Source organism: Oncorhynchus gorbuscha, linkage group LG11 (genome assembly GCF_021184085.1).
Source record: "Oncorhynchus gorbuscha isolate QuinsamMale2020 ecotype Even-year linkage group LG11, OgorEven_v1.0, whole genome shotgun sequence".
NCBI lineage: Eukaryota > Metazoa > Chordata > Actinopteri > Salmoniformes > Salmonidae > Oncorhynchus > Oncorhynchus gorbuscha.
Genome location: NC_060183.1, coordinates 28886795 through 28913894, shown reverse-complemented (window position 1 = coordinate 28913894; position 27100 = coordinate 28886795). Strand labels below are relative to the sequence as shown.

General features: G+C 43.6%; 1 protein-coding gene across 1 annotated transcript in view; it reads right to left on the bottom strand.

Moving 5' to 3' along the window:
• Positions 1–27100, bottom strand: part of LOC124048456 (LIM and SH3 domain protein 1-like) — a 36633-nt gene that overhangs the window by 3222 nt on the left and 6311 nt on the right. The window contains exons 4-5 of the mRNA XM_046369276.1: positions 13601–13708; positions 11618–11690 (exon numbers count right to left, since the gene is read on the bottom strand). Of these exons, the coding sequence (XP_046225232.1) occupies positions 11618–11690; positions 13601–13708 (181 nt within the window). The remainder of the gene's footprint in view (positions 1–11617; positions 11691–13600; positions 13709–27100) is intronic.

The following is a 27100-nucleotide window of genomic DNA, read 5'->3' as shown; positions in this document are numbered from 1 at the left end:
TTGTATCTTGTGTTTTTGTTATATGTTTGGGTAGGCCAGGGTGTGACATGGGTTTATATGTTGTATTTCGTATTGGGGTTTGTATTAATTAGGAGTGTGTATTAGTAGGGGTGTGTCTAGTTAGGCTTGGCTGCCTGAGGCGATTCCTAATTGGAGTCAGCTGATTCTCGTTGTCTCCGATTGGGAACCGTATTTAGGCAGCCTGAGTGCACGTTGTATTGTACCTGTCTTAGTGTTAGTCACCAGATAGGCTGTATTAGTTAATTCGCTTGTTGTTTTCTTCTTCGTTATTTCATGTACCGTATTAGCTTCATTAAAAGTCATGAGTAACCTACACGCTGCATTTCGGTCTGACTTTCTACAAACAACAGACGAAGATCATTACAGAATCACCCACCACGATTCACAGACCGAGCAGCGTGTGAACTGGCAGGAGCTAAAGGAGGACGATATGGACGGCAGAAGCAGGGATTATACGACGTGGGAAGAAATCGACAGGTGGGCGTCCGATCCAGTGCGAGTGCAGGAGCCCGCCTGGGATTCCCTACAGCAATGCGAAGAGGGCTATACACGGATGGAATCGAAAAGGAGAGCACGGCTATACAGAGCGAAAACCGTAGGTAACTGGGGAAAGCGCAGAGAGAGAGTGGCAGAGTCAGGAGTCAGACCTGAGCCTACTCTCCCTGTTAATTGTGAGGAGCAGCAATATGAGGACTTCTGGTCTTGGGAGATGATATTAGATGGAAAAGGACCCTGGGCGCAGCCGGGAGAATATCGCCGTCCCAAGGAGGAAATAGAAGTAGCTAAAACGGAGAGGCGTGAGTATGAGGAGGCAGCACTGCGACACGGTTGGAAACCGGAAAGTCACCCCAAAAAATTTATTGGGGGGGGCTAAAAGGGAGAATAGTTATGCCAGGTAGGAAACCTGTGCATACTCCCTGTGCTCACCGTTGGGCTAGAGAGACCGGGCAGGCACCGTGTTATGCTATGGAGCGCACGGTGTTTCCAGTGCGGGTGCAGAGCCAGCTGCGACTTATACCAGCCCTTCCTATTGGCCGGGCTAGAGTGGGCATCGAGCCAGGTAAGCTTGGGCAGGCTCGGTGCTCAAGAGCTCCAGTGCGCCTGCACGGTCCGGTCTATCCAGAGCCACCTATACACACCAGTCCTCCAGTAGCAGCTCCCCGCACCAGGCTTCCTGTGCGTGTCCTCGCGCCAGTACCACCAGTTCCAGCACCAGGCCTCCAGTGCGCCTCGCCTGTCCAGCGCCGCCAGTGCTCCCAGTCGGCCCAGCGCGTCCAGTGCGCCTCGCCTGTTCAGCGCAGCCAGAGCCTTTCTCCTCTCCTGCGCTGCCGGAGTCTCCTGTCTGCCCAGCGTCACCAGTCTGCCAGGATCCGCCAGAAGTGCCAGTCTACCAAGATCTTCTAGATCGGCCAGACAACCTTAATCATCCAGGTCCACCAGCCAGCCAGGATTTACCGGAGCCTACTACCTGCCTGAGCTTCCTCTCAGTACCGAGCTTCCTCTCAGTACCGGGCTTCCCCTCTGTACCGGGCTTCCCCTCTGTACCGGGCTTCCCCTCTGTACCGGGCTTCCCCTCTGTCCCGAGCTGCCCCTCTATCCCGAGCTGCCCCTCTGTCCCGAGCTGCCCCTCTGTCCCGAGCTGCCCCTCTGTCCCGAGCTGCCCTTCAGTTATGTGGGGATCAGGGTGAGGACTATTAGGCCATGGTCGGCGGAGAAGGTGGATTATCCTAGGACGCGAAGGGGAGGAACTAGGACATTTATGGAGTGGGGTCCACGTCCCGAGCCAGAACCGCCACCATGGACAGACGCCCACCCGGACCCTCCCTATGCTCTTGAGGTGCGTCCCGGAGTCCGCACCTTAGGGGGGGGTTCTGTCACGCCTTGGTCATTGTATCTTGTGTTTTTGTTATATGTTTGGTTAGGCCAGGGTGTGACATGGGTTTATATGTTGTATTTCGTATTGGGGTTTGTATTAATTAGGAGTGTGTATTAGTAGGGGTGTGTCTAGTTAGGCTTGGCTGCCTGAGGCGATTCCTAATTGGAGTCAGCTGATTCTCGTTGTCTCGGATTGGGAACCGTATTTAGGCAGCCTGAGTGCGCGTTGTATTTCGTGGGCGATTGTACCTGTCTTAGTGTTAGTCACCAGATAGGCTGTATTAGTTCATTCGTTTGTTGTTTTCTTCTTCGTTATTTCATGTACCGTATTAGCTTCATTAAAAGTCATGAGTAACCTACACGCTGCATTTCGGTCTGACTTTCTACAAACAACAGACGAAGATCATTACATACCTGCGTTCTGTTTTGATGTAATGTTTTGATGTAAGAATGTAAATTGTTGATCTGTATTTAGATTTTTTATTAAATTATATATTTTTTAAACCAATAGATGCGGTAAATGAGTAAATGGAACGCAGACCAATCCATTGAGCAGATTGGCGCACAGTCAACAAATCTGATCTAACAAATTGGATATTCCTCAAATCCATCATGATTTATCTATTGTAACAGGCCCACAATGTGGTTACTTTAGTCCGATTTGGATATATTTGGCTGTTTTCGTAGCACAACATTTATACGTTTTCAGGTTTAGAAGAAGTAAATGCTAACTCTCATTCATACAAAAGTTACACTTAAATCCAAACTGGTTCTCCAGCAGATTAGTAAAAATGGCTCACCCCGTGTTAAAAAATTAGCCTCTTTCCCAATATTCAAATTACAACGTCTCACTTTCGGTTATTTGAAAATTAAATAATCTCCAAAATATTTCTGTATTTAAAACAACCCATAGAAAGCTGTTTGCAATTTCTGTTTAATCCACCAGAAAAGACAAACAAATATTACAACAAATATTATGGTTAAACCCAAATATACTAATTCATATATTTTTAAATATACGTATATATAAATAAACGGTTAAATACCTATCTTTGTTAATCACTCAACACAGAATAGGCGCATAAGGGGACTCACTCAAATGTTTGAAGAAAATATTTATATTTTATTCAGCTTTGTTCAATAGTATTCCTCATACTATAAAATAATGCCACGGAAATATAAACAAATATTGTCTGTTAAATGAACTAGTGTAGCCCACAGCCATTTGGCATAGCCACATCAGGACCTAACATAAGGACAACTCGGAGTTTGCTATTATTTTCTTCTGAAATAGACTACATTTTCTTCATATCATGTTTCTTTATTGTGAAGGTGTAGGCTACAGTTGAAGTCGGAAGTTTATATAAACTTAGGTTGGAGTCATTAAAACTCGCTTTTCAACCACTCCACAAATGTCTTGTTAACAAACTATAGTTGTGGCAAGTCGGTTAGGACATCTACTTTGTGCACAACACAATACATTTTTCCAACAATTGTTTACAGACAGATTATTTCACTTATAATTCACTGTATCACAATTCCAGTGGGTCAGAAGTTTACATACACTAAGTTGACTGTGCATTTAAACAGCTTGGAAAATTCCAGAAATTATGTCATGGCTTTAGAAGATGCTGGTGGAAACAGGTACAAAAGTATAATATCCACAGTAAAACTAGTCCTATATAGACAAATCCTGAAAGGCCGCTCAGCAAGGAAGAAGCCATTGCTCCAAAACCAGCATAAAAAAGCCAGACTACAGTTTGCAACTGCACATGGGGACAAAGATCGTACTTTTTGGAGAAATGTCATCTGGTCTGATGAAACAAAAATAAAACTGTTTGGCCATAATGACCATCGTTATGTTTGGAGGGAAAAGTGGGAGGCTTGCAAGCCGAAGAACACCATCCCAACCATGGATCACGGGGGTGGCAGCATCATGCTGTGGGGGTGCATTGCTGCAGGAGGGACTGGTGCACTTCACAAAATAGATGGCATCATGAGGTAGGATAATGATGTGGATATATTGAAGGAAAATCTCAAGACATCAGTCAGAAAGTGAAATCTTGATTGCAAATGGGTCTTCCAAATGGACAATGACCCCAAGCATACTTCCAAAGTTGTGGCAAGATGGCTTAAGGATAACAAAGTCAAGGTATTGGAGTGGCCATCACAAAGCTCTGACCTCAATCCTATAGAAAAATTGTGGACAGAACTGAAAAAGTGTGTGCGAGCAAGGAGGCCTACAAACCTGACTCAGTTGCACATGCTCTGTCAGGAGGAATGGGCGAAAATTCACCCAACTCATTGTGGGAAGCTTGTGGAAGGCTACCCGGAACTTTTGACCCAAGTTAAACAATTTAAAGGCAATGCTACCAAATACTAAATGGGTGTTTGTAAACTTATGACCCACTGGGAATGTGAAATAAATAATTCTCTCTACTATTATTTTGACATTTCACATTCTTAAAATAAACTGGTGATCCAATGTCAGGAATTGTAAAGAAAACTGAGTTTAAATGTATTTGGGTAAGGTGTATGTAAACTTCCGACTTCAACTGTATGTGTAGAAGCCAGGAGATGCTAAATGTGGTGTTCATTTATGGTCAATTATAGTGAGACCGACAGTTACTTGCTTGATAATCACCGGCTGACAAAATGTTGTGACCGCCACAGCCCTAGTCCAGACCATACCAAATCTGAACCAAACATTGACGTTTATGATTGATTCAGATTTGGTCTGGACTGGAACAAAAACCAATGTCCGTGGATGTCGAAATCAAGGGCGGTCTGGAACTGCACCAAAAAAAAAACATCCAAAAGGCGTCGGTCAGTGCTTACTGAGGTGTTGCCCACAGTGTTGCCTGAAATGGCATCGTATTAATGCCAATCTATGTGGCAAGCCTACCATTTGTAAAAAAAAACACAAAAAAACGACATCTGGGCAGGGGAAAAAAAAGTCCAAATAAGGTTGGCTCGTGCTTACTGGGGTATAGCCTACCATGTCAGCCCACAATGGAATTTTATGAATGCCCATCCATGTAGTAGGCCCACCGATTGTAAAACAGGCCATTGTATTGGCTTTCTTCGTCCTGATTCATGCGACTAATTCATTTGGCTATTTAAGCTCTGAATATCATCTACCCAACTTTATCAGGAGTTATCGCGAGCCTATTTGCACAGCGGGAAATGCAAAAGTATTTTCTTTTTCGAAAATGGATGGATACAAACTTCAAACCACTGATCATGACAATGGGTTGAAACTCCTCGACAACAGTTGTGATTGTCCATTCCATATTGTCCATTTTACTTCGTCCTGTCCTGTTTTTAGGATATGTTGTTTGTTAAGATGACAGTGTATTTTTTTTGGGGGGGGGGGGGGAGTTGAGTGCCATTTCGTTGCAGGCTATTTGATTGGAGAAACCTGCATGATGTGAAACGTGTCCATCTCATTACATCATGTCATACATTGTATCTCCAGCCTGTAGGCTGCAGAAAAGGCCACATACTCTTTCTATCATATCCTCTATCTGCTATATGATTTATGTTAGATTATTTTTTACAGAACGTCGGTGGAGCGCTGCAGAGATGCATCTCTCCGACAGCACCTTGGAGAGGCGCGCTGGGAATGGAGAAGCAAACTATTTTTTCGCCCCGCCTCTAAAATGTGGCAACTTTTGGGGGGGGGAAGCCTTTAGAAATGTTCATGCAAACCGCGCATGGTGACTGAATTGCACATCGCAAATTGGACCAAATTTTTTTGAAACCTGGTTTGCATACCCACTGTTGCCTTAGTTAGGATTTACTGGTAGATATAAGTTGAAAGTCTTTCCTACCTACCGCCTACCGATGTCATTCTTCTGTGAGCTGCTCCATCCCTTATGAAAAAAGACTGCAGTAATTTTGCAGTGTAACTGCAGTTACAGTGCAGTATAACTGTAGTTCAACCTCAGTACACTGCAGTTATTTCTGCAATCACTGCACCCAAAATACCACAGTCGACTGCAGTTACAGAAAGCTTTACTGCAGTTTCAAAACTGCAATCAGCCAACTTCAACCTGAAAGAGTGTGATGTCTGTGGCTGGCGCTTTCATCCCGACCGCCTGGAGAAACACAGGCAGAAATGTGCCAAGGTCGCCTCCAATGGCAAAAGACGGGGGTTCTACGACTCCGGTGAGCACCGGTGTACAAGGGCACCAACCTGGATGGCTTCATCAAGCAATCTATTGATCCATGATTTGTGTAATGCAGTGTCGCTGTCCTCGAAGGCTCCGTGACCAAGATAGTTTATAACTCTACCCCTATTAGAGAAACCACTTATTTTCACCTCAATTAAAACACCTATTGAAGAAATATGAATCTGAATTGTTTGGATTTATCAGTGTATTTCAAAGAAAATATACAGTACCTGTCAAAAGTTTGGACACAACCACTCATTCAAGGGTTTTTCTTTATTTTTACTATTTTCTACATGGTACAATAATAATCAATACCTCAAAACTATGAAATAACGCATATGGGATTATGTAGTAACCAAAAAAGTGTTAAACAAATTTATTTTATATTTGAGATTCTTGGCTACCACGCTGTGAACAGCATGAGGCGAATCCGTGCACATGCGCAGATACTGTGTTTGACCGTGTGAAAGGGAAGTCTTGCATCTCGCTCATCTGAATATCTCTGGTGCTGCTCATGGCAATGTCATTTTGCAGAGTCTACCTTTAAACTGTCTTCTTCTATGACCATTCGCGTTTTCTCACACAGGTTTGAATGGGAGATGGCTACAGGTAGTCTTTAATTGGATATTTCGCAACGAGAACATTAGTTGTAAATACATTTCTTTTTTGCAATTGATGTACAATCATCAATAGCCGTTCATTTAACTTGACAGGATGAAAACATTGAAAATAACACTGTTGTATTTTATCTTCTTTTAATGTTGATTAATAAAATGTTGCTGTTTAAAATGTTAAAATGATTTAAAACGTAAAACTTTTATTGTTGTGTTGGATGTACTGTATTCAAGCCATGTTAGCTACATAGGCTGCGTTTAGACAGAAAGCCCAATTCTGATATTCTTTCCACTAATTGGTTTTTTGACCAATCACATAAGATCTTTTCACATCAGTTATTTTTCAGAGCTGACCTGATTGGTCAAAAAATACCAATTAGTGAAACAAAGATCAGAATTGGGCTGCCTGTCTAAACGTAGTCATTGTTGTCCCTCTTGCCAGCTTAATATTGGCTGGCTCAAGAGCGGAAAGAAAGATTTAAAGATTGGCTTAATTTGACAGTGTTGCATTAACAACCAATTAGCTTTCTAAAGCAGAAGCAGAGACATTCTGGCACATAGGCTGCTTTGGGTATATTAAGAAAAAAAATGATGACACCGGGACACAAATTCTGAAATATTCTGTGTTTTACTCAACATAATGAATTGCAATGCTTCATAGCAAAATTTTGAATGGAATATTATACAGCATGTTCGGAATGTATTCAGACCTCTTCCCTTTTCCCACATTTTGTTACGTTACAGCCTTATTCTAAAATGGATTTAAAAAATAATACATCTCATCAATCTACACACAACACCCCATAATGAAAAAGCAAAAACAGTTTTTTAGCTATTTCTTCCCATTTATAAAAAATACAAAACAGTAAGTATTCAGACCCTTTGCTATGAGACTCGAAATTGAGCTCAGGTGCATCCTGTTTCCATTGATCATCCTTGATAAATCATCAAATCACATTTTATTGGTCACAAACACATAGTTAGCAGATGTTATTGCGACTGTAGCGAAACACTTTTAGTTCAGAGGGTGCAGCATTCTAACAATTCCACATCAACTACCTAATACACACACATCTAAGTAAAGGAATGGAATAAGAATATATATGTATAAATATATGGGTGAGCTATGACAGAGCAGCATAAGCAAATACAGTATAAACATATGAGATGAGTAATGCAAGACATGTAAACATTATTAAAGTAACTAGTGGCCAATGATTTCAAGTCTGTATGAATGCAGCAGCCTCTCTGTGTTAGTAATGGCTGTTTAACAGTCTGATAGCCTTGAGATAAAAGCTGTTTTTCAGTCTCTCAGTCCCAGCTTTGATGCAGGGGTGAGTAGGCAGTGGCTTGGGTGGTTGTTGTCCTTGATTATCTTTTTGGCATTCCTGTGACATTGGGTGTTGTAGGTGTCCTGGAGGGCAGGTAGTTTTCCCCCGGTGATGCATTGTGCAGACCGCACCACCCTCTGGAAAGCCCTGTGGTTGTGGGAAGTGCAGTTGCTGTGGTTGTTGTCCTTGATTATGTTTTTGGCCTTCCTGTGACATTGAGTGTTGTAGGTGTCCTGGAGGGCAGGTAGTTTGCCCCCGGTGATGCATTGTGCAGACCGTACCACCCTCTGGAAAGCCCTGTGGTTGTGGACAGTGCAGTTGCCGTACCATGTGGTGATACAGCCCGACAGGATGCTCTCAATTGTGCATCTCTAAAAGTTTATGAGGGTTTTAGGTGACAAGCCACATTTCTTCAGCCTCCTGAGGTCTGCTGTTTCCTGAAGTACACGATTATCTCCTTTGTTTTGTTGACGTTGCGTGAGAGGTTGTTTTGAGTGCCCTCACCTCCTCCCTGCAGGCTGTCTTGTCATTGTTGGTAATCAAGCCTACTACTGTTGTGTCGTCTACAAACTTGATGATTGAGTTGGAGGCGTGCATGGCCACGCAGTCATGGGTGAACAGGGAATACAGGAGGGGGCTGAGCATGCATCCTTGTGGGGCCCTAGTGTTGAGGATCAGCGAAGTGGAGATGTTGTTTCCTACCTTCACCATCTGGGGGCGGCCGTCAGGAAGTCCAGGACCCAATTGCACAGGGCGGGGTTGAGACCCAGGGCCTCAAGCTTAATGATGAGCTTGGAGGGTACTATGGTGTTGAATGCTGAGCTATAGACAATGAACAGCATTCTTACATAGGTATTACTCTTGTCCAGATGGGATAGGGCAGTGTGCAGTGCCATGGTCGATTGCATCGTCTGTGGACCTATTGGGGCGGTATGAAAATTGTAAGTGGGTCTGGGGTGACAGGTAAGGTGGAGGTGATATGATCCTTGACTAGTCTCTCAAAGCACTTCATGATGACAGAAGTGAGTGCTACGGGGCGATAATCACTTAGTTCAGTTACCTTTGCATTCTTGGGTACAGGAACAATGGTGGCCATTTTGAAGCATGTGGGGAGAGCAGACTGTGATAGGGAGATATTGAATATGTCCGTAAACACACCAGCCAGCTGGTCTGCGCGTGCTCTGAAGACGCGGCTAGGGATGACGTCTGGGCCGGCAGCCTTACAAGGGTTAACACGTTTAAATGTCTTACTCACGTTGGCCACGGAAAAGGAGAGCCCACAGTTCTTGGTTGCTGGCCATGTCGGCGGCACTGTATTATCCTCAAAGCAGGCAAAGAAGGTGTTTCTACAACTTGATTGGAGTCAACCTGTGCTAAATTAAATTGATTGGACATGATTTAGAAAGGCACACACCAGTCTGTATAAGTTCCCACAGGTCCCACAGCAAAAACCAAGCCACGAGGTCGAAGGAATTGTCCGGAGAGCTCTGACACAGAATTGTGTCGAGGCACAGATCTGGGGTAGGGTACCAAACCATTTCTGCAGCATTGAAGGTCTCCAAGAACACAGTGGCCTCCATCATTCTTAAATGTAAAAAGTTTGGAACCACCAAGACTCTTTCTAGAGCTGGCCACCCAGCCAAACTGAGCAATCGGGGGAGAAGAGCCCTGGTCAGGGAGGTGACCGAGAACCCGATGGTCCCTCTGACAGAGCTCAAGACTTCCACTGTGGAGATGAGAGAAATTTTCAGAAGGACAGCCATCTCTGCAGCATTCCTCCAATCAGGCCTTTATGGTAGAGTGGCCAGACTGAAGCCCACTCCTCAGTAAAAAAGGCACATGAAAGCCTGCTTGGAGTTTGCCAAAAGGCACCTAAGGGACTCTTGGACCATGAGAAACAAGATTCTCTGGCCTGACGAAACCAAGATTGAACTCCTTGGCCTGAATTCCAAGCGTCACATCTGGAGGAAACCTAGCACCATCCCTACGGTGAAGCATTTTGGTGGCAGCATCATGCTGTGGGAATGTTTTTAAGTGGAAGGGGCTGGGAGACTAGTCAGGATTGAGAGAAAGATCAATGGAGCAAAGTGCAGAGAGATCCTTGATGAAAACCTGCTCCAGAGAGCTCAGCACCTCAGACTGGGGTGAAGGGTCACCTTCCAACAGGACAATGACCCTAAGCACACAGCCAAGACAATGCAGGAGTGGCTTTGGGACAAGTCTCTGAGTGTCCTTGAGTGGAGAGAGCCCGGACTTGAACCCTATCTCTGGAGAGACCTGAAAATAGCTGTGCAGCGACGCTCCCCATCCAACCTGACAGAGCTTGAGAGGATCTGCAGAGAAGAATGGGAGAAACTCTCCAAATACAAGTGTGCTAAGCTTGTAGCATCATACCCATGATGGCTCAAGGTTGTAATTGCTGTCATAGGTACTCAAAGTACTGAGTAAAGACTCTGAATACTTATGTAAATGTGATATTTTCGTTTTTAATTTTTAACCAATGTGCAAACATTTCTAGAAAACAGCTTTTTGCTTTGTCATTATGGGGTATTGTGTGTAGATTGATGATGAAAAAACTTCAATTGAATCAATTTTAGAATATGGCTGTAATGTAACAGAATGTGGAAAAAGTCAAGTGGTCTGAATACTTTCCGAATACACTGTAAATAATACATATTTCTTATTTTCAAAATATTGTACAACTTCGTTGTGAATGATGAAATTATTGAATTGTTAATTTCTGTCAAGTTGCATCACACCACCAATTAAATATTTTTCGTATGCACAGTGCTGGTATTTCCAACTGCTCTATTAGGACATCATTGATTGATTACTAATTGCGCTCGCCTGTTTCTTCCCAGCCCAAACCAGGTGCTGCTGTCAACTGGAAGCCGATCTTAAAGTTTCCAGCTTTATGCAACATTTCAGAATAATTCATTAATACATTTTTGGTAATGACTTGGAAGTATGGCCTAATACTACCTAATACTATAGATGCAAGGAAGACATAGACATTTAAAACAATTTGTAGTATTAGGACATCAGGCTGCTTGATAGTGGACTGTGTACTGAGACTGGCAGTGAGAAGCATTATTAGCTTATCAATTGACTTTTCTAAAATCATGAATAATAGACCATATGAGGAAAAAATGGTTGGACGCAATACTCAAGTCAAAATGGGCTTTTGGGTTATTTCTCCCTCCCTCCCCAACTTCCTCTCTAACCTCCTCCCTCTCTCTTTCTTTCCCTCTCTATATATCCAAATACTTACTTCCAAATGTCTATAAGTTAGCTGGCATACCCAAAATAGTATTTGAACCCAGCCAGGTCTGTTACAGTATGCTTTTTATTGTGTGTGTGTGTGTGTGTGTGTGTGTGTGTGTGTGTGTGTGTGTGTGTGTGTGTGTGTGTGTGTGTGTGTGTGTGTGTGTGTGTGTGTGTGTGTGTGTGTGTGTGTGTGTGTGTGTGTGTGTGTGTGTGTGTGTGTGTGTGTGTGTGTGTGTGTGTGTGTGTGTGTGTGTGTGTGTGCGTATGTGCGTGTGTATGTGCGCGTATGAGTGTGTGCACGTCGCATGTGCCTGCATGTGTGTGGAGTATTTACCTTGACTGGAATTCACTGGGGGTGGGGCATCACTACTAATTCTGCTCTTCTCAAATTCTTCATGATACTTTATCTGCAAACAGACAGACAGACAGACAGACAGACAGACAGACAGACAGACAGACAGACAGACAGACAGACAGACAGACAGACAGACAGACAGACAGACAGACAGACAGACAGACAGACAGACAGACAGACAGACAGACAGACAGACAGACAGACAGACCGACAGAACGGAGACATCATACAATGTACTGAGAGAATACTGCACTTTATAGATCGTTCCAGAAGGGGTCACTATGTTGCCAAATTCTGCCATCAACAACGCAATAGTCTAGGTTTGTGTGAAGTACCATTTTTGGAGGTATTGAAAAAAAACAAAGAGGAAATTACAGTTCAAAGACAACAGTGATTTAACAATGACTACGTTTGCAACCAAGTTAAGCCCTGATCACATAAGTTTGGTAGGAGGTTTGCTCTAAAGTTTTAAAACGAGATCACTTTCCCATCCACAACCGTGTGCTAAGAAAATCCTACAATGGTTCCTTTCCTTGTTTCCTTTCCTTCATGACCACTTGTCTTAAAGGGCTGGATAGGGTTAGTAGTTCTCATAAACCAGTAGAAATTGTATCTACTAACCCTTATTGGAGACAAGTTGCCATGAAAGGAAAGGAGACGATCTGTCCGAACTGTGTTCAACTACTGGAATGCAGCCATTGAAATTTGAGGATGGAGGAAACAGAGGACTGAATGTCCAGAGGAAGCGAAGTGCAGCCCTGTGTAACCAACTCGTCCTCAAACGACCTGAAGTAAACAAGCTTGGGAACTCAACAAACTACTAAGGAGCTTTAGAACAAGAGGAAAAGAGGGATAACAAATATAGAGTGTATGTAAAAGACAGAAAGAAAGACAAGAAAACAGAGAAAATAGCTAGAATAGAATAAAGACAAAAACAGCTAGAAGCAGACTGAGGCAAGCATTCAGAAAAATCAAAGAGAGATAAAGAGTTAAGAATGTGAGACGGGCAGAGAGAGGGGAGGACAACAACGAGACAGAAAGACCAGAGAGAGAGAGAGGTCATATCTAGACAGAAACACAGAGAGTAAGAGGAAATAATGAAAGGTGAAACATAAACAGACAGAACGAGGAGGGAGTCGGTGGAGGGGATTATGTTAGTCTGACACTTGAAGTCACATTTCAGACATTTCTTAGGGCCCCAGAAGGTGTTGCCCTATATGGTCAAACTCCCTCAGCTATGAGGAGAAAGTGAATGTCCACTCTCAGTTTGCTGCTGTTCCCCAGATAGACACTCTCACTCTCGCTCTCTCTTCCTCCTGCTCTCTCTTGCCTTTTTCTATATTTCCCCTTTCCCCTCTCTTCCCACTCCCTTCTCTCTCTCCCCCTCTCTCTCTCTCTCTCTCTCTCTCTCTCTCTCTCTCTCTCTCTCTCTCTCTCTCTCTCTCTCTCTCTCGCTCCCTCTCTCACTCTCTTTCTCTCCTTGGAGCAGCAGTATCAGAGTGGAATGAGGAGAGATAGTGTTGAATTCTAGCCATGGCTCTCCATTATACCTCTAGGGAATACTACAGTCTCTAACAGTCTCATTCTTTTAGCCTTATCTGATATATGATATAGAGATGGAATGAGATAGATTGAGCCAGTCCATTTGACAAAATCTGTCTATTAGTTTGGTCAGTCAGGAGAAAATGAGTTTATGTTTGCTGATGGAAAAAGGATAAAGAAGGACTGCAGTTTTGTACGTAGCACTATTAGCAATGGTTCTTGGTCCCAGATCTGTATACATATTAAGAGTAAACAGATGTGGGACCAGGCTAGTAGCAATGACCTTTGCAGCTAAAATCTTTCGGTCCAAAGTGAGAAGAGGGGGAGATAGGGAAGTGGGTGCAGTTCATTAGGAATGTTGACTCTATACTGGGTTTAGTTCTGTTTTTGAAAATGTAGATACAGAGTAAGTAGACTTACGTTGCTGATCTGGTCTTGCGTTTTCTTCACTCTCTGCATCTCCGGTGTGTCGGCCACCACGCTGAAGCCTTTCCCCTTGTTCTTCTCAAACTCCTCTTTGTACAGCGCCTGACACACGCAAACGCACACGCACACACACACAGAAACATACACACACGGGTTTACAGAAAACCTCGCATACTAACAACATTTCTTCACTTGCTTACTTACTGTATGTCATACAAACACACATGAGCACATGACACATAAGCCATTACACTTCAGTAGGAGGGCTGAAATCAAAATACTGTACTACAATTCTAACATTAGTGGTTACGATAGTGTTGATTGGGCAATGCATTCATGCTAAATATACTTTTTCTCCTCGTCTTATCTCTGTGAACCCTCCATATTCCGGAATGAAATTGCTCACGTCCACAAAGAACTACATTCCCCAAATGCTCACCACGACGCCCAGATCCGTTCACCAGTTTTCTTACACGAAGATAGGTTTTTAAATGATCATTCTGCCATAGACAACTATTGAACAGACATGAAAGAAATCCAACAAAGTTGTCAATAGTGACACTCAAATCACAGAGAAACATGAATTATGACCTTCAACTTCCGTTTGAATATTTAAGAAAGGTGTTGTTGATATAATTAAAACCAATCTCACAGTCAAAATGAAGGGAAGCTCATTTGGTGCATGTCCTGTAATATGACACCTTCTAACAGCAAATGTTCATATTTTTGAAGGAGAAAAAGATCATTTATAGGAGTGGTAGAGATAATACATTCTCACTCAAGGCAAGCAACACGTGTTGATTGTGTAGCTATGAGGGTTGTACATTTTATTTCACGTTGCTGCTCTGCTCTCACACAATCTGAAATCTCTGTGATGGGCTAACGCTAGTCTAGCTAGCTAGCACTGGGAAACAAATAGGACAGGTAGTGATAGCATCACTAACGTTAGCTAGTAGCTATCTATGGTTGAATTTGCCTTTAGAATGTAGTTATTTTCTCCTGTCTTTGTGGTTCATGTTTGTCAAACAGACAGTCTGTTCTCTTTCATTGACAAATCAGTTCTGTTGATTTTTGGGCAGGCGTATTTATGTTAGCTAACTGGCTGACTAAATTAGCAAGCTAGCCAACTACCTCGCTAATTACCATATGAGTATCACTTGATAATTGTAAGTTTACTAGCTATCTGCCTAAATGTCAGTAAAGTCATGATAAAGGCAAAAGGCTCAGGCCTCATTCAGTGTGAGCTTTTGGCAGGACACTGGTACTTAACAGCTAAATTTAGCAAAACCATAGAAGGGAGGATGGTCAGGGAGGATATAATGCAAACGTCTAGCAAACCAAAGGTTGAGTATTCGAATCGCGTCTGGGACAACTTGAGTACTTTAGCTAAAAAGTAACTTTAGCTAACCACAACTTTAGCTAACCTCAACCATAGTGTTCTGCAACTACTTAGCATGTTAGTTAACCCATATCCTAACCCTAACAGACCTGGAATAATTATAGTTTTACTAGGCTTTGTGGAAAGTAACTATTTTTTCTGGGGAACACATACTGTAGTTCCTTTGGAGGTGACGACAACTATTTGAATACAGATCCCAAAAATTACTACCAATATTTTGTACCGATAAGTTCAAATAAGTTATGACGCTCAACTACTCTATGAATCTTTCAACATGCCACTGAAAATGTTGAAGTCTGCAATTAATTTGACCATACCTGATAATACTGCTGAGTATTTCAAAGCCATTTGCAAATAGCAAAATTAGCAAAAACAACTTCTAACCTCTTTGTCCATCTGAGGTTAAGTTCTTGTTTCAAACACACACTATACCATCTTTAAAGGGATGGTTTACTCAGAATTTAAACTAACATGATTTTCTTGGCTTTAGTTTTGGGATATTTTGTTTCCTTCCGATACTTAATACCCATTTTTTGTTCCTGTTAGCATTCTCAGTAACACTTAACATTAACCTGTTCTCGTGCCTGTTTAATACAACTGTAATTACTTTTGGAGCAACATTTTATTAGCATGTTGTTACATAAAACTTTGGTAATTGCATTTTAATTCCATAGCAATGAGCTGAGAGTTTTGTAACTACTGCACACAAGGTATAGTGACTGTCCCATAATTCCAATTATGTAATAACTCCATTACTATGCAATTATAAAGCAATTTCCAAAGTCCTATGTAAAAACAGCACATGTATAAGAACTTGATGTCAAGAATTACTGTACTACCTTATGTCTCATCCAATATGAAAATATATTTGTTAGTCATTTTGAAGCTGCAAAGGTGGTCTACTCTAATGGTGAGGTGATTCCATGTCCCTCATGTATTTCATTTTAGGCTATAAACTATATTAAGCTGAATATCTAAGAACCCTTCAAACCATGTGCTTACGATCATTATATTCAAATACCTTCAAATATTATTTGGTTTTCTGAGAGGTATTCAAAATACTTTCAAATATTATTTGGTTTTCTGAGAGGTATTCAAAATACCTTCAAATATTATTTGGTTTTCTGAGAGGTATTCAAAATACTTTCAAATATTATTTGGTTTTCTGAGAGGTATTCAAAATACTTTAAAATATTATTTGGTTTTCTGAGAGGTATTCAACATACCTTCAAATATTATTTGGTTTTCTGAGAGGTATTCAAAATACTTTCAAATATTATTTGGTTTTCTGAGAGGTATTCAAAATACTTTCAAAAATTATTTGTTTTTCTGAATTTGAATAACGAAGAATGTCAGGATTTGGCCAGGGTTGTTCCGGTTTTTGGTCACTAGATGCCCCCATTGTGCCTTTTGACCTTTTGTTTTCCCTTGATCCCCATTATTATTTGCACCTGTGCCTCGTTTCCCCTGATTGTATTTAAACCCTTTGTTTTCCTCAGTTCTGTGCTCTGTGTTTGTATGTTAGCACCCAGCCCTAGTACTCTATGTACTCTTGTTGATCCCGGTGGACTCTCTTGAGGAATTCTGTTTTTTTGTTCTTGTTTGTGCTTTTACACCTGCATTGTTTGCTGTTTGGGGTTTTAGGCTGGGTTTCTGTACAGCACTTTGAGATATCAGCTGATGTACGAAGGGCTATATAAATAAATTTGATTTGATTTGATTTGATTTTTTGTTTTTTTGAGTATCTTTTGAGGCTTTTTGTTCTATACCTTCCACCTTGTGGATTTACCTTTTTGTCTTGGAGGATTACATTTGTTCTTATGGAATTCCTTTTGAGGTTGTGGAGTTACATGTTTTCCTGAAGAACTTCACTTTTTACTTCATTAAATACACCGTCTCAAGTACTGCTGTGTCTGCCTCATCTTCTGGGTTCTGCTGACTATTCGTGGCTCAGTTGGTTAAGTGACTGTTTCTCACTCTGGGGACCCGGGTTTGTAACCGGGTCCTGACAGAAGAAAACAGTTGCCTTTTAGTTGAAGCTCTATATAAACTATATTTGACTACCTTGATTATTTGAAAAGTTGGTATTTTAAAATAAACTACAAAACATAACTCATTTCTGCCCAGGTCTGAACCCTAAACCCTAGCTTAGCTAACGTAGTCACCTAACTAACATTAGCCACAAATGCGAATGCAACAAGATGTAAACTATAAATCATGTTGTTGTCATGTATTGTATTGTCATGTCTTGTCCCTGTGCTTTCTCTTCTCTTCGTTTCCCCCTGCTGGTCTTATTAGGTTTCTTTCCCTCTCTCTATCGTTCCGTGCCTGCTCCCAACTGTTCCTCATTCTCCTAACGACCTCGTTTACTCTTTCACACCTGTCCCCTATTTTGCCCTCTGATTAAGTCTCTATTTCTCTCTCTGTTTCTGCTTCTGTCCTTGTCGGATTCTTGTTTGCTGTTTGCTTTGCTTTTGTTCCGTCCAGTTGTATTCTGCCTCGTCATCAGATACTACGTGTGAGCAGGTGTCTCTATCCTCTACGGCCCGCGCCTACCCGAAGGGACCTGCAGTCTGTTGCCGCTAGCCCTGCAACTCTCCTCAACAACTAGAAGGGGGACTCTCCTGTTAAACTAGAGGATTTGTGTTTTCCCTGTTTGGACTTCCCCTGTAATGATTGAGGATTTATGTTTTCCCTGTTTGGACATTAAAAGACTATGTTTCCGTTATATCGCTTTTGGGTCCTCACTCACCTGCATAACAGAAGAATCCGACCAAGAATGGACCCAGCGATTTCGGATTCTCTCTACTCAGCCGTCGAATTCCATGGAGCGATGATAGGCAGACACGAACAGGAATTGTCTGCTGCTCGACATGCCGTTGAGACCCTGGCAGCCCAAGTCTCCGGCCTCTCGGAGGATATTCACAATCTCCGCCTCGATCCACCGGTTACCTCCTGGGCTTCCGGGTCTCCGGAGCCCAGAATTAATAACCCACCGTGTTACTCTGGGGAGCCCACTGAATGTCGCTCGTTCCTTACCCAGTGTGATATTGTGTTCTCTCTCCAGCCCAACACGTACTCCAGGGGTACTGCTCGTATCGCCTACGTCATATCTCTCCTTACTGGACGGGCTCGTGAGTGGGGCACGGCTATCTGGGAGGCAAGGGCTGAGTGTACTAACCAGTATCAGAACTTTAAGGAGGAGATGATACGGGTTTTTGATCGTTCTGTTTTTGGGAAAGAAGCTTCCTGGGCCCTGTCTTCCCTATGTCAAGGTAATCGATCCATAACGGATTACTCTATAGAGTTTCGCACTCTTGCTGCCTCCAGTGACTGGAACGAGCCGCCGTTGCTCGCTCGTTTTCTGGAGGGTCTCCACGCTGAGGTTAAGGATGAGATTCTCTCCCGGGAGGTTCCTTCCAGCGTGGATTCTTTGATTGAACTCGCCATCCGCATAGAACGACGGGTAGATCTTCGTCACCGAGCTCATGGAAGAGAGCTCGCGTTAACAGTGTCCCCCCTCTCCGCATCTCTACCATCTCCCCCCACTGGCTCAGGTGTTGAGCCCATGCAGCTGGGGGGGTATTCGCATCTCGACTAAGGAGAGGGAACGGAGAATCACCAACCGCCTCTGTCTCTATTGCGGTTCCGCTGGTCATTTTGTCATTTCATGTCCAGTAAGAGGCCAGAGCTCATCAGTAAGCGGAGGGCTACTGGCGAGCGCTACTACTCTGGTCTCTCCGTCAAGTTCCTGTACTACCTTGTCGGTCCATCTATGCTGGACCGGTTCGGCAGCTTCCTGCAGTGCATTAATAGACTCTGGGGCGGAGGGCTGTTTTATGGACGAAGCCTGGGCTCGGGAACATGACATTCCTCTCAGGCAGTTAGGGGAGCCCACGGCTATGTTCGCCTTGGATGGTAGTCCTCTCCCCAGGATTCAGCGTGAAACGCTACCTTTAACCCTCACTGTCTCTGGTAATCATAGTGAAACCATTTCTTTTTTGATTTTTTGTTCACCTTTTACACCTGTTGTTTTGGGCCATCCCTGGCTAGTCTGTCATAATCCTTCTATTAATTGGTCTAGTAATTCTATCCTCTCCTGGAACGTCTCTTGTCATGTTAAGTGTTTAGTGTCTGCTATTCGTCCTGTTTCTTCTGCCCCCTCTTCACAGGAGGAGCCTGGTGATTTGACAGGGGTGCCGGAGGAATATCATGATCTGCGCACGGTCTTCAGTCGGTCCAGGGCCACCTCCCTTCCTCCTCACCGGTCGTATGATTGTTGTATTGATCTCCTTCCGGGTACTACTCCCCCACGGGGTAGACTAGACTCTCTGTCGGCTACCGAACGTAAGGCTCTCGAAGATTATTTGTCTGTAGCTCTCGACACCGGTACCGTGGTCCCTTCCTCCTCTCCCGCCGAAGCGGGGTTCTTTTTTGTTAAGGAAGAGGACGGGACCCTGCGCCCCTGCGTGGATTATCGAGGGCTGAATGACATAACGGTTAAGAATCGTTATCCGCTTTCCCTTGTGTCTTCAGTTTTCGAGATTCTGCAGGGAGCCAGGTTCTTTACTAAGTTGGACCTTCGTAACGCTTACCACCTCGTGCGCATCAGGGAGGGGGACGAGTGGAAAACGGCGTTTAACACTCCGTTAGGGCATTTTGAATACCGGGTTCTGCCGTTCGGTCTCGCTAATGCTCCAGCTGTCTTTCAGGCATTAGTGAATGATGTACTGAGTGACATGCTGAACATCTTTGTTTTTGTTTACCTTGACGAGATCCTGATTTTTTCACCGTCACTCCAGATTCATGTTCAGCACGTTCGACGTGTCCTCCAGCGCCTTTTAGAGAATTGTCTTTATGTGAAGGCTGAGAAGTGCGCTTTTCATGTCTCCTCCGTCACTTTTCTCGGTTCTGTTATTTCCGCTGAAGGCATTCAGATGGATCCCGCTAGGGTCCATGCTGTCAGCGATTGGCCCGTCCCTAAGTCACGTGTCGAACTGCAGTGCTTTCTCGGTTTCGCGAATTTCTATCGGCGTTTCATTCGTAATTTCGGTCGAGTGGCAGCTCCTCTCACAGCCCTTACTCCTGTCAAGACGTGCTTTACGTGGTCCGTTTCCGCCCAGGGAGCTTTTGATCTCCTCAAGAAGCGTTTTACATCCGCTCCTATCCTTGTTACACCTGACGTCACTAAACAGTTCATTGTCGAGGTAGGCGCGTCAGAGGTGGGCGTGGGAGCCATTCTGTCCCAGCGCTCCCATTCTGACGATAAGGTCCACCCTTGCGCGTATTTTCTCATCGCCTGTCGCCGTCGGAACGTAACTATGATGTGGCTAACCGCGAACTGCTCGCCATCCGCTTAGCCCTAGGCGAATGGCGACAGTGGTTGGAGGGGGCGACCGTTCCTTTTGTCGTTTGGACTGACCATAAGAACCTTGAGTACATCCCTTCTGCCAAACGACTTAATGCGCGTCAGGCTCGTTGGGTGCTGTATTTCGCTCATTTCGAGTTCGTTATTTCTTATCGTCCGGGCTCAAGGAACACCAAGCCTGATGCTTTATCCCGTCTCTTCAGTTCTTCAGTAGCCTCCACCGACCCCGAGGGGAGATTCCCTGAGGGGCGTGTTGTCGGGTTGACTGTCTGGGGAATTGAGAGGCAGGTTAAGCAAGCACTCACTCACACTCCTTCTCCGCGCTTGTCCTAGGAACCTTCTTTTCGTTCCCGTTCCTACTCGTCTGGCCGTTCTTCAGTGGGCTCACTCTGCCAAGTCAGCCGGCCACCTCGGCGTTCGGGGTACGCTTGCTTCTTTTCGCCAGCGTTTTTGGTGGCCCACTCAGGAGCGTGATACGCGTCGTTTCGTGGCTGCTTGTTCGGACTGTGTGCAGACTAAGTCCGGGAACTCTCTTCCTGCTTCTGCTCCTGGCCTTGCTGTGTCTAAGTCTGTCCCCAGACACCGCATCTCTCCTGGTCCTGCTCCTGGCCTTGTTGTGTCTCAGTCTGTCCCCAGCCACCGCATCTCTCCTGCCCTTGCTGTGTCGCAGTCTGTCCCCTGCCACCGCATCTTTCCTGCCCTTGCTGTGTCTCAGTCTGTCCCCAGCCACCGCATCTCTCCTGGTCCTGCTCCTGCACTTGCTGTGTCTCAGTCTGTCCACAGCCACCGCCTCTCTCCTGTTCCTGGTCTTAGCCTTGCTATGTCTCAGTCTGTCCCTAGTTGTTACTCTCCTGGCCTGTTTGGTCCTGATTGCTCAAACTCTTACAGTTCTCTACCCGTGTCTCATTTTTATAATAGTAATTGCACTAGATTCCCTCTTCATTGTTTCCCGTTACGGTCCTGAGGAGAGGAGTTGGGTTCCATCTTGGGACGTGCTGGACCGTTCGCTGATCGATGATTTCCTCCGTTGCCGCCAGGTTTCCTCCTCGAGTGCGCCAGGAGGCGCTCGGTGAGTGGGGGGGTACTGTCATGTATTGTATTGTCATGTCTTGTCCCTGTGCTTTCTCTTCTCTTCGTTTCCCCCTGCTGGTCTTATTAGGTTTCTTTCTCTCTCTCTATCGTTCCGTGCCTGCTCCCAGCTGTTCCTCATTCTCCTAACGACCTCGTTTACTCTTTCACACCTGTCCCCTATTTTGCCCTCTGATTAAGTCTCTATTTCTCTCTCTGTTTCTGCTTCTGTCCTTGTCGGATTCTTGTTTGCTGTTTGCTTTGCTTTTGTTCCGTCCAGTTGTATTCTGCCTCGTCATCAGATACTACGTGTGAGCAGGTGTCTCTATCCTCTACGGCCCGCGCCTACCCGAAGGGACCTGCAGTCTGTTGCCGCTAGCCCTGCAACTCTCCTCAACAACTAGAAGGGGGACTCTCCTGTTAAACTAGAGGATTTGTGTTTTCCCTGTTTGGACTTCCCCTGTAATGATTGAGGATTTATGTTTTCCCTGTTTGGACATTAAAAGACTCTGTTTCCGTTATATCGCTTTTGGGTCCTCACTCACCTGCATAACAGTTGTAGCTGATTGCCTTGATTTTTTGTTATTTGACTCAACTTCAAATTTTGTACAGTATATCAATAGCAGTGGCAGATGTAATAAGCTTAGTTTGCTGTACAATCTTAGTGCATATGTACAATTTAGGGCAGGGATGCTCATATCGAGCATGCAATCTACATAGAAAAACATTGGCAGTAGAATGGCCTTACTGAAGAGCTCAGTGACTTTCAACATGGCACCATCATAGGATGCCACATTTCCAACAAGTCAATTTGTCAAATTTCTGTCCTGCTAGAGCTGCCCCGGTCAACTGTAAGTGCTGTTATTTTAAAGTGGAATCGTCTAGGAGCAACAACGACTCAGCCACAAAGTGGTAGGCCACACAAGCACAAAGAACAGGACTGCTGAGTGCTGAAGTGCATAGCACGTAAAAACCGTCTGTTCTCGGTTGCAACACTCACTATCGAGTTCCAAACTGCCTCTGGAAGCAACTTCAGCACAATAACAGTTCACCGGGATCTTCATGAAATGGGTTTCCATGGCCGAGCAGCTGCAAACAAGCCTAAGATCACCATGCATTATGCCATGCGTCGGCTGGAGGGGTGTAAAGCTCACAGCCATTGGACTCTGGAGCAGTGGAAACGCAATCTCTGGAGTGATGAATCACATTTCACCATCTGGCAGTCCGACGGACTAATCTGCGTTTGGTGGATGCCAGGAGAATGCTATCTGTCCCAATGCATAGTGCCAACTGGAAAGTTTGGTGGAGGAGGAATAATGATCTGGGGCTGTTTTTCATGGTTCGGGCAAGGCCTCTTAGTTCCAGTGAAGGGACATTTTAACGCTACAGCATACAATGACATTTTAGATGATTCTGTGCTTCCAACTTTGTGGCAACAGTTTGCGGAAGGCCCTTTCCTCTTTCAGCATGACAATGTCCCCGTGTACAAAGCGAGGTCCATATAGAAATGGTTTTGAGATCAGTGTGGAAGACTTCAACCCCATCAAACACCTTTGGGATGAATTGGAACACAGACTGCGAGCCAGGCCCGAATCGCCCAACATCAGTGCCCGATGTCACTATGGAAGCAAATCCTCGCGGCAATGTTCCAACATCTAGTGGAAAGCCTTCCCAGAAGAGTGGAGGCTGTTATAGCAGCAAAAGGGGGACCAACTCCATATTAATGCCTATGATTTTGGAAAGAGATGTTGGTCATGTAGTGTATATATACAGTGCCTTGCGAAAGTATTCGGCCCCCTTGAACTTTGCGACCTTTTGCCACATTTCAGGCTTCAAACATAAAGATATAAAACTGTATTTTTTTGTGAAGAATCAACAACAAGTGGGACACAATTATGAAGTGGAACGACATTTATTGGATATTTCAAACATTTTTTAACAAATCAAAAACTGAAAAATTGGGCGTGCAAAATTGGTCTAAAGAAACATGATATGAAGAAAATATATTACATAAGAACAGAATTTGAGTTGGCCTAATGTATGTTATCTGGCTATGCTCCATGCCATAGGCTGTAGGCTTGTTAATTTAGCTGACAATATATGTCCTGTGCCATTATATATATATTATATGATTTTATAGTAATAAGTATATAATTGAACTTAGCTGAATAAAATAGAAAGGATATTTTTCCCATTCTGGAGCGAGGGCGCATATGAAGTGGCTATGTTGAGCGTTAATGTGATCATTTGTTACAGGTCCTATACGCTAGATTTAGAGTTATTTGCCAACTATAATTGTGAATGATACAAGCCTAACAATGTCTTAGAAATCAAAACATATACGGGCTACATGATACGAATACAGGCTCTTGATGATTTGAGAAAGTAAAAAAAAAAAAAAAGCTTGCCTCACTTTCATCAAGTTATCATATCTTCACCCATGTTCACTCACCCTTCACCCATATTCTCAATGTAATATTGTCTTTATTAATATGTCAAATTAGTTTAGATTTTCAATGGCCCTTTATCAAATTGGCAGGAACAGGGGCAGGGGGAAAAGACATGTAGTCTGTATGCACTCGAATAGCGAATGAAGGCAACACTCGGTTTTATAGTGGAGCTGTGCTTAATATGAGCAGCTGATAACTAAGTATAAGAACACTAATTTAACTCCATGCATCAACCCCTGTTTGAGGAGCATGCTCTCATTGCGCCGTGAGCTCTCCAACCCTGTTTCTACAGCTACCCAGTGCTTCATTTGAGAAACCATGTGAAATCTCTGAAATCTGTTCGGGAACATTGATAGTAACATGTTTTCGCAACAAAATATATTTCACTAAACTGTTGACTGCCCCTCTACACGCTCGAGAAAGGAATAAAGAAGAGAGGAGGAGTAGATGGAAACGCATGGTGGTGAGATACTCTGTATAGCTAGAGGTAATGTGTCACCCAATGAATTATGAAAATATAAAAATGCCCTATTACTAGGCTGTTCAAAATCAAATACAAATTCACTATAATTGTAGGCTAACTGTAAGCCTTTGAGGCTTGGGCTCATATGCCTAAGAATTATGCTCTAACGTGTATTGATGTTTTGAATTAATCGTAACCTTAGAAAGCGCTGTCTATTTCATTGAAACAACATCCACAAAGACCATGTTTTACACTCAGTTTCAACCTGCTGCTGAACTTCTTTCTTCATATTGATCATCACATTGAGGTGAGTTTTAAAAGCATGATACTGTTTTGATGATGTGTTTGAAGATTTTCGATTGTATTTGCATTGATGTCAGAGTGGTTAGAGGGACAATAGAGCCCTGAGTACCAGGCCCTGATGTTAGTTAGCAAGTTGTGTACCATCAAAGCATGTCCGGTGTACATAAAAGGAGATTACCATGACTCAACGGTCACATGGAATTTTGACTCATGACTGCCGGTGTGGCGTTAATACGGTCGTCGCAACAGCCCTACTTAATAGCACCATTCTCCATTCCTCACTGAGATTCACCAGAGTAGCCTGTTCTAGGCACCCCGAACGAGTAGAGCAGAAACTGTGCATATAGTGGAGAATTTGGCACATGCGGAGAAGCTTCGAACTTTTAGCTGTCAGGAAGAAGGTTCCAAAGAATTCGGATCCACAGACACCCCCCGTAATTTTAAAGCCTCCAACTGCTGGGAGCCACAAGTACTAAAGTCATTAACAACAACCCATAGCAGAGAAGAGAGAACTCCTCCTTGCCACACACACACACATGCGTGCGCGCACGCACGCACGCACGCACGCACGCACGCACGCACGCACGCACGCACGCACGCACGCACGCACGCACGCACACACACACACACACACACACACACACACACACACACACACACACACACACACACACACACACACACACACACACACACACACACACAGAGATGTGAGTCATGTGCTTGCTATGCTATGAGGAATATGCTTTCTCAGTGAGGGAGAGCAGGGGTGCATCGACTTTTATGGTTATGCTTTATGAACAATAAAAAGGCCTTGCTCGTGTGAGTGAGAGTGAGGGGGAAAGGACCATACCGTGTTTACAGAAAGTACCCTCCTACAATAGGAAGATTCTAAGAAGTTACTAAACATGAATATTGTTTAACATTACATTAACATTTCCCTTTTGTCAAACCTTCCCCTAAAAGTGTTACCAAATTGACAGACGAGGCATTTTTTTTCACTTAATTAAATGTGAATTGCTACTCTTTGAGATATGGCTGTATCTACTGTCATTAAAGGCCCAGTGCAGTCAAAAACTCATATATATTTCCACACTATGTGGTTGGAATAATACTGTGAAATTGTGAAAAGGATGATAATGCCCCTTTAGTGTAAGAGCTGTTAGTTCCAAACATTGGATTAGGAATCAGTAAATTAATAGGATCTGGTTCAAAACCTCTTTGCCAATAGCAGGTTGTTTTCAGTTTTCAGTTTTCAGCTCCCCACCTCCAGACAGTCCTAGCAAAATTGTAGCTTGAGAAATTGCTCTTTGCTAAGAAGCTATTTTTGTTTATTTTTGATGATTTTAATTGATAACAACACAGTAAGGTACTTAATTGTCACCCAAAAATGGATTTGATATTGATACAAAAACAGCTGCATTGGACCTTTAACATCTATGGTAGTGGGAAGAATTGCATGTAACTCTGCCCACTTAATATTTCCATTAACACTAAACATACTGTACAGCTATGTGTGCACAGTGGCTGCTAACCTAAAAACACACAAAACATACTCCCGTTCTTCCTCGGCAGAAACGAGAGATAGAAGGAGAAAGAAAGGAACAGAAAAAGGAACAGATAGTGATAGAGGAAGACAAGCAGAACATGGGGTCTTTAGCGATGGGGGGGGTTGACCTTAAAGCCTTTGACTACCATTTTGTGGCTGTGGGTAGGCTTTACTGGTATCAGCGTGGCTAGTAATAGGTTTAGGTTTATTTAATCATCTTGGTACATATGTCAGAAACATACATAACATGTGATGTCATACAACAAGTGAAAAGATAAGACCAGCCTTATCCATGACTATTGTTTTAGGGAAGAGTTATAGGTAACACTTCTTATGAATACCTTCTTCATAATGCATTATAAACACATCCACAGAGCCTTATTAGCTATGCATAATACACTTTAAGCTATAACTACATGCATAAAGGATAATGAGTTATTATGCACAAGAGATTCTGTATTGGATTGTTCATCTTGGACTGGATAATCTTTGTTCCTGGTAATGTACACTGAGTGTACAAAACATTAAGAACACCTTCCTAATATTGAGTTGCACCCCCTCCGGGCCCCCTTTTGCCCCCAGAACAGCCTCAATTCGTCAGGCACGGACTCTACAAGGTGTTGAAAGTGTTCCACAGGTTTGCTTGCCCATGTTGACTCCAATGCTTCCCACAGTTGTGTCAAATTGGCTGGATGTCCCTTTGATGGGTAACCATTCTTCATACACACAGAAACTGTTGAGCATGACAAGCCCAGCAGCTCTTCAGTTCTCAGCAGCTCTTGACACAAACCGTTGGACCTGGCACCTACTACCATCCCCTGCACAAAGGCACTTAAATCTTTCGTCTTGCCCATTCACCCTCTGAATGGCACACATACACAATCCATGTCTCAA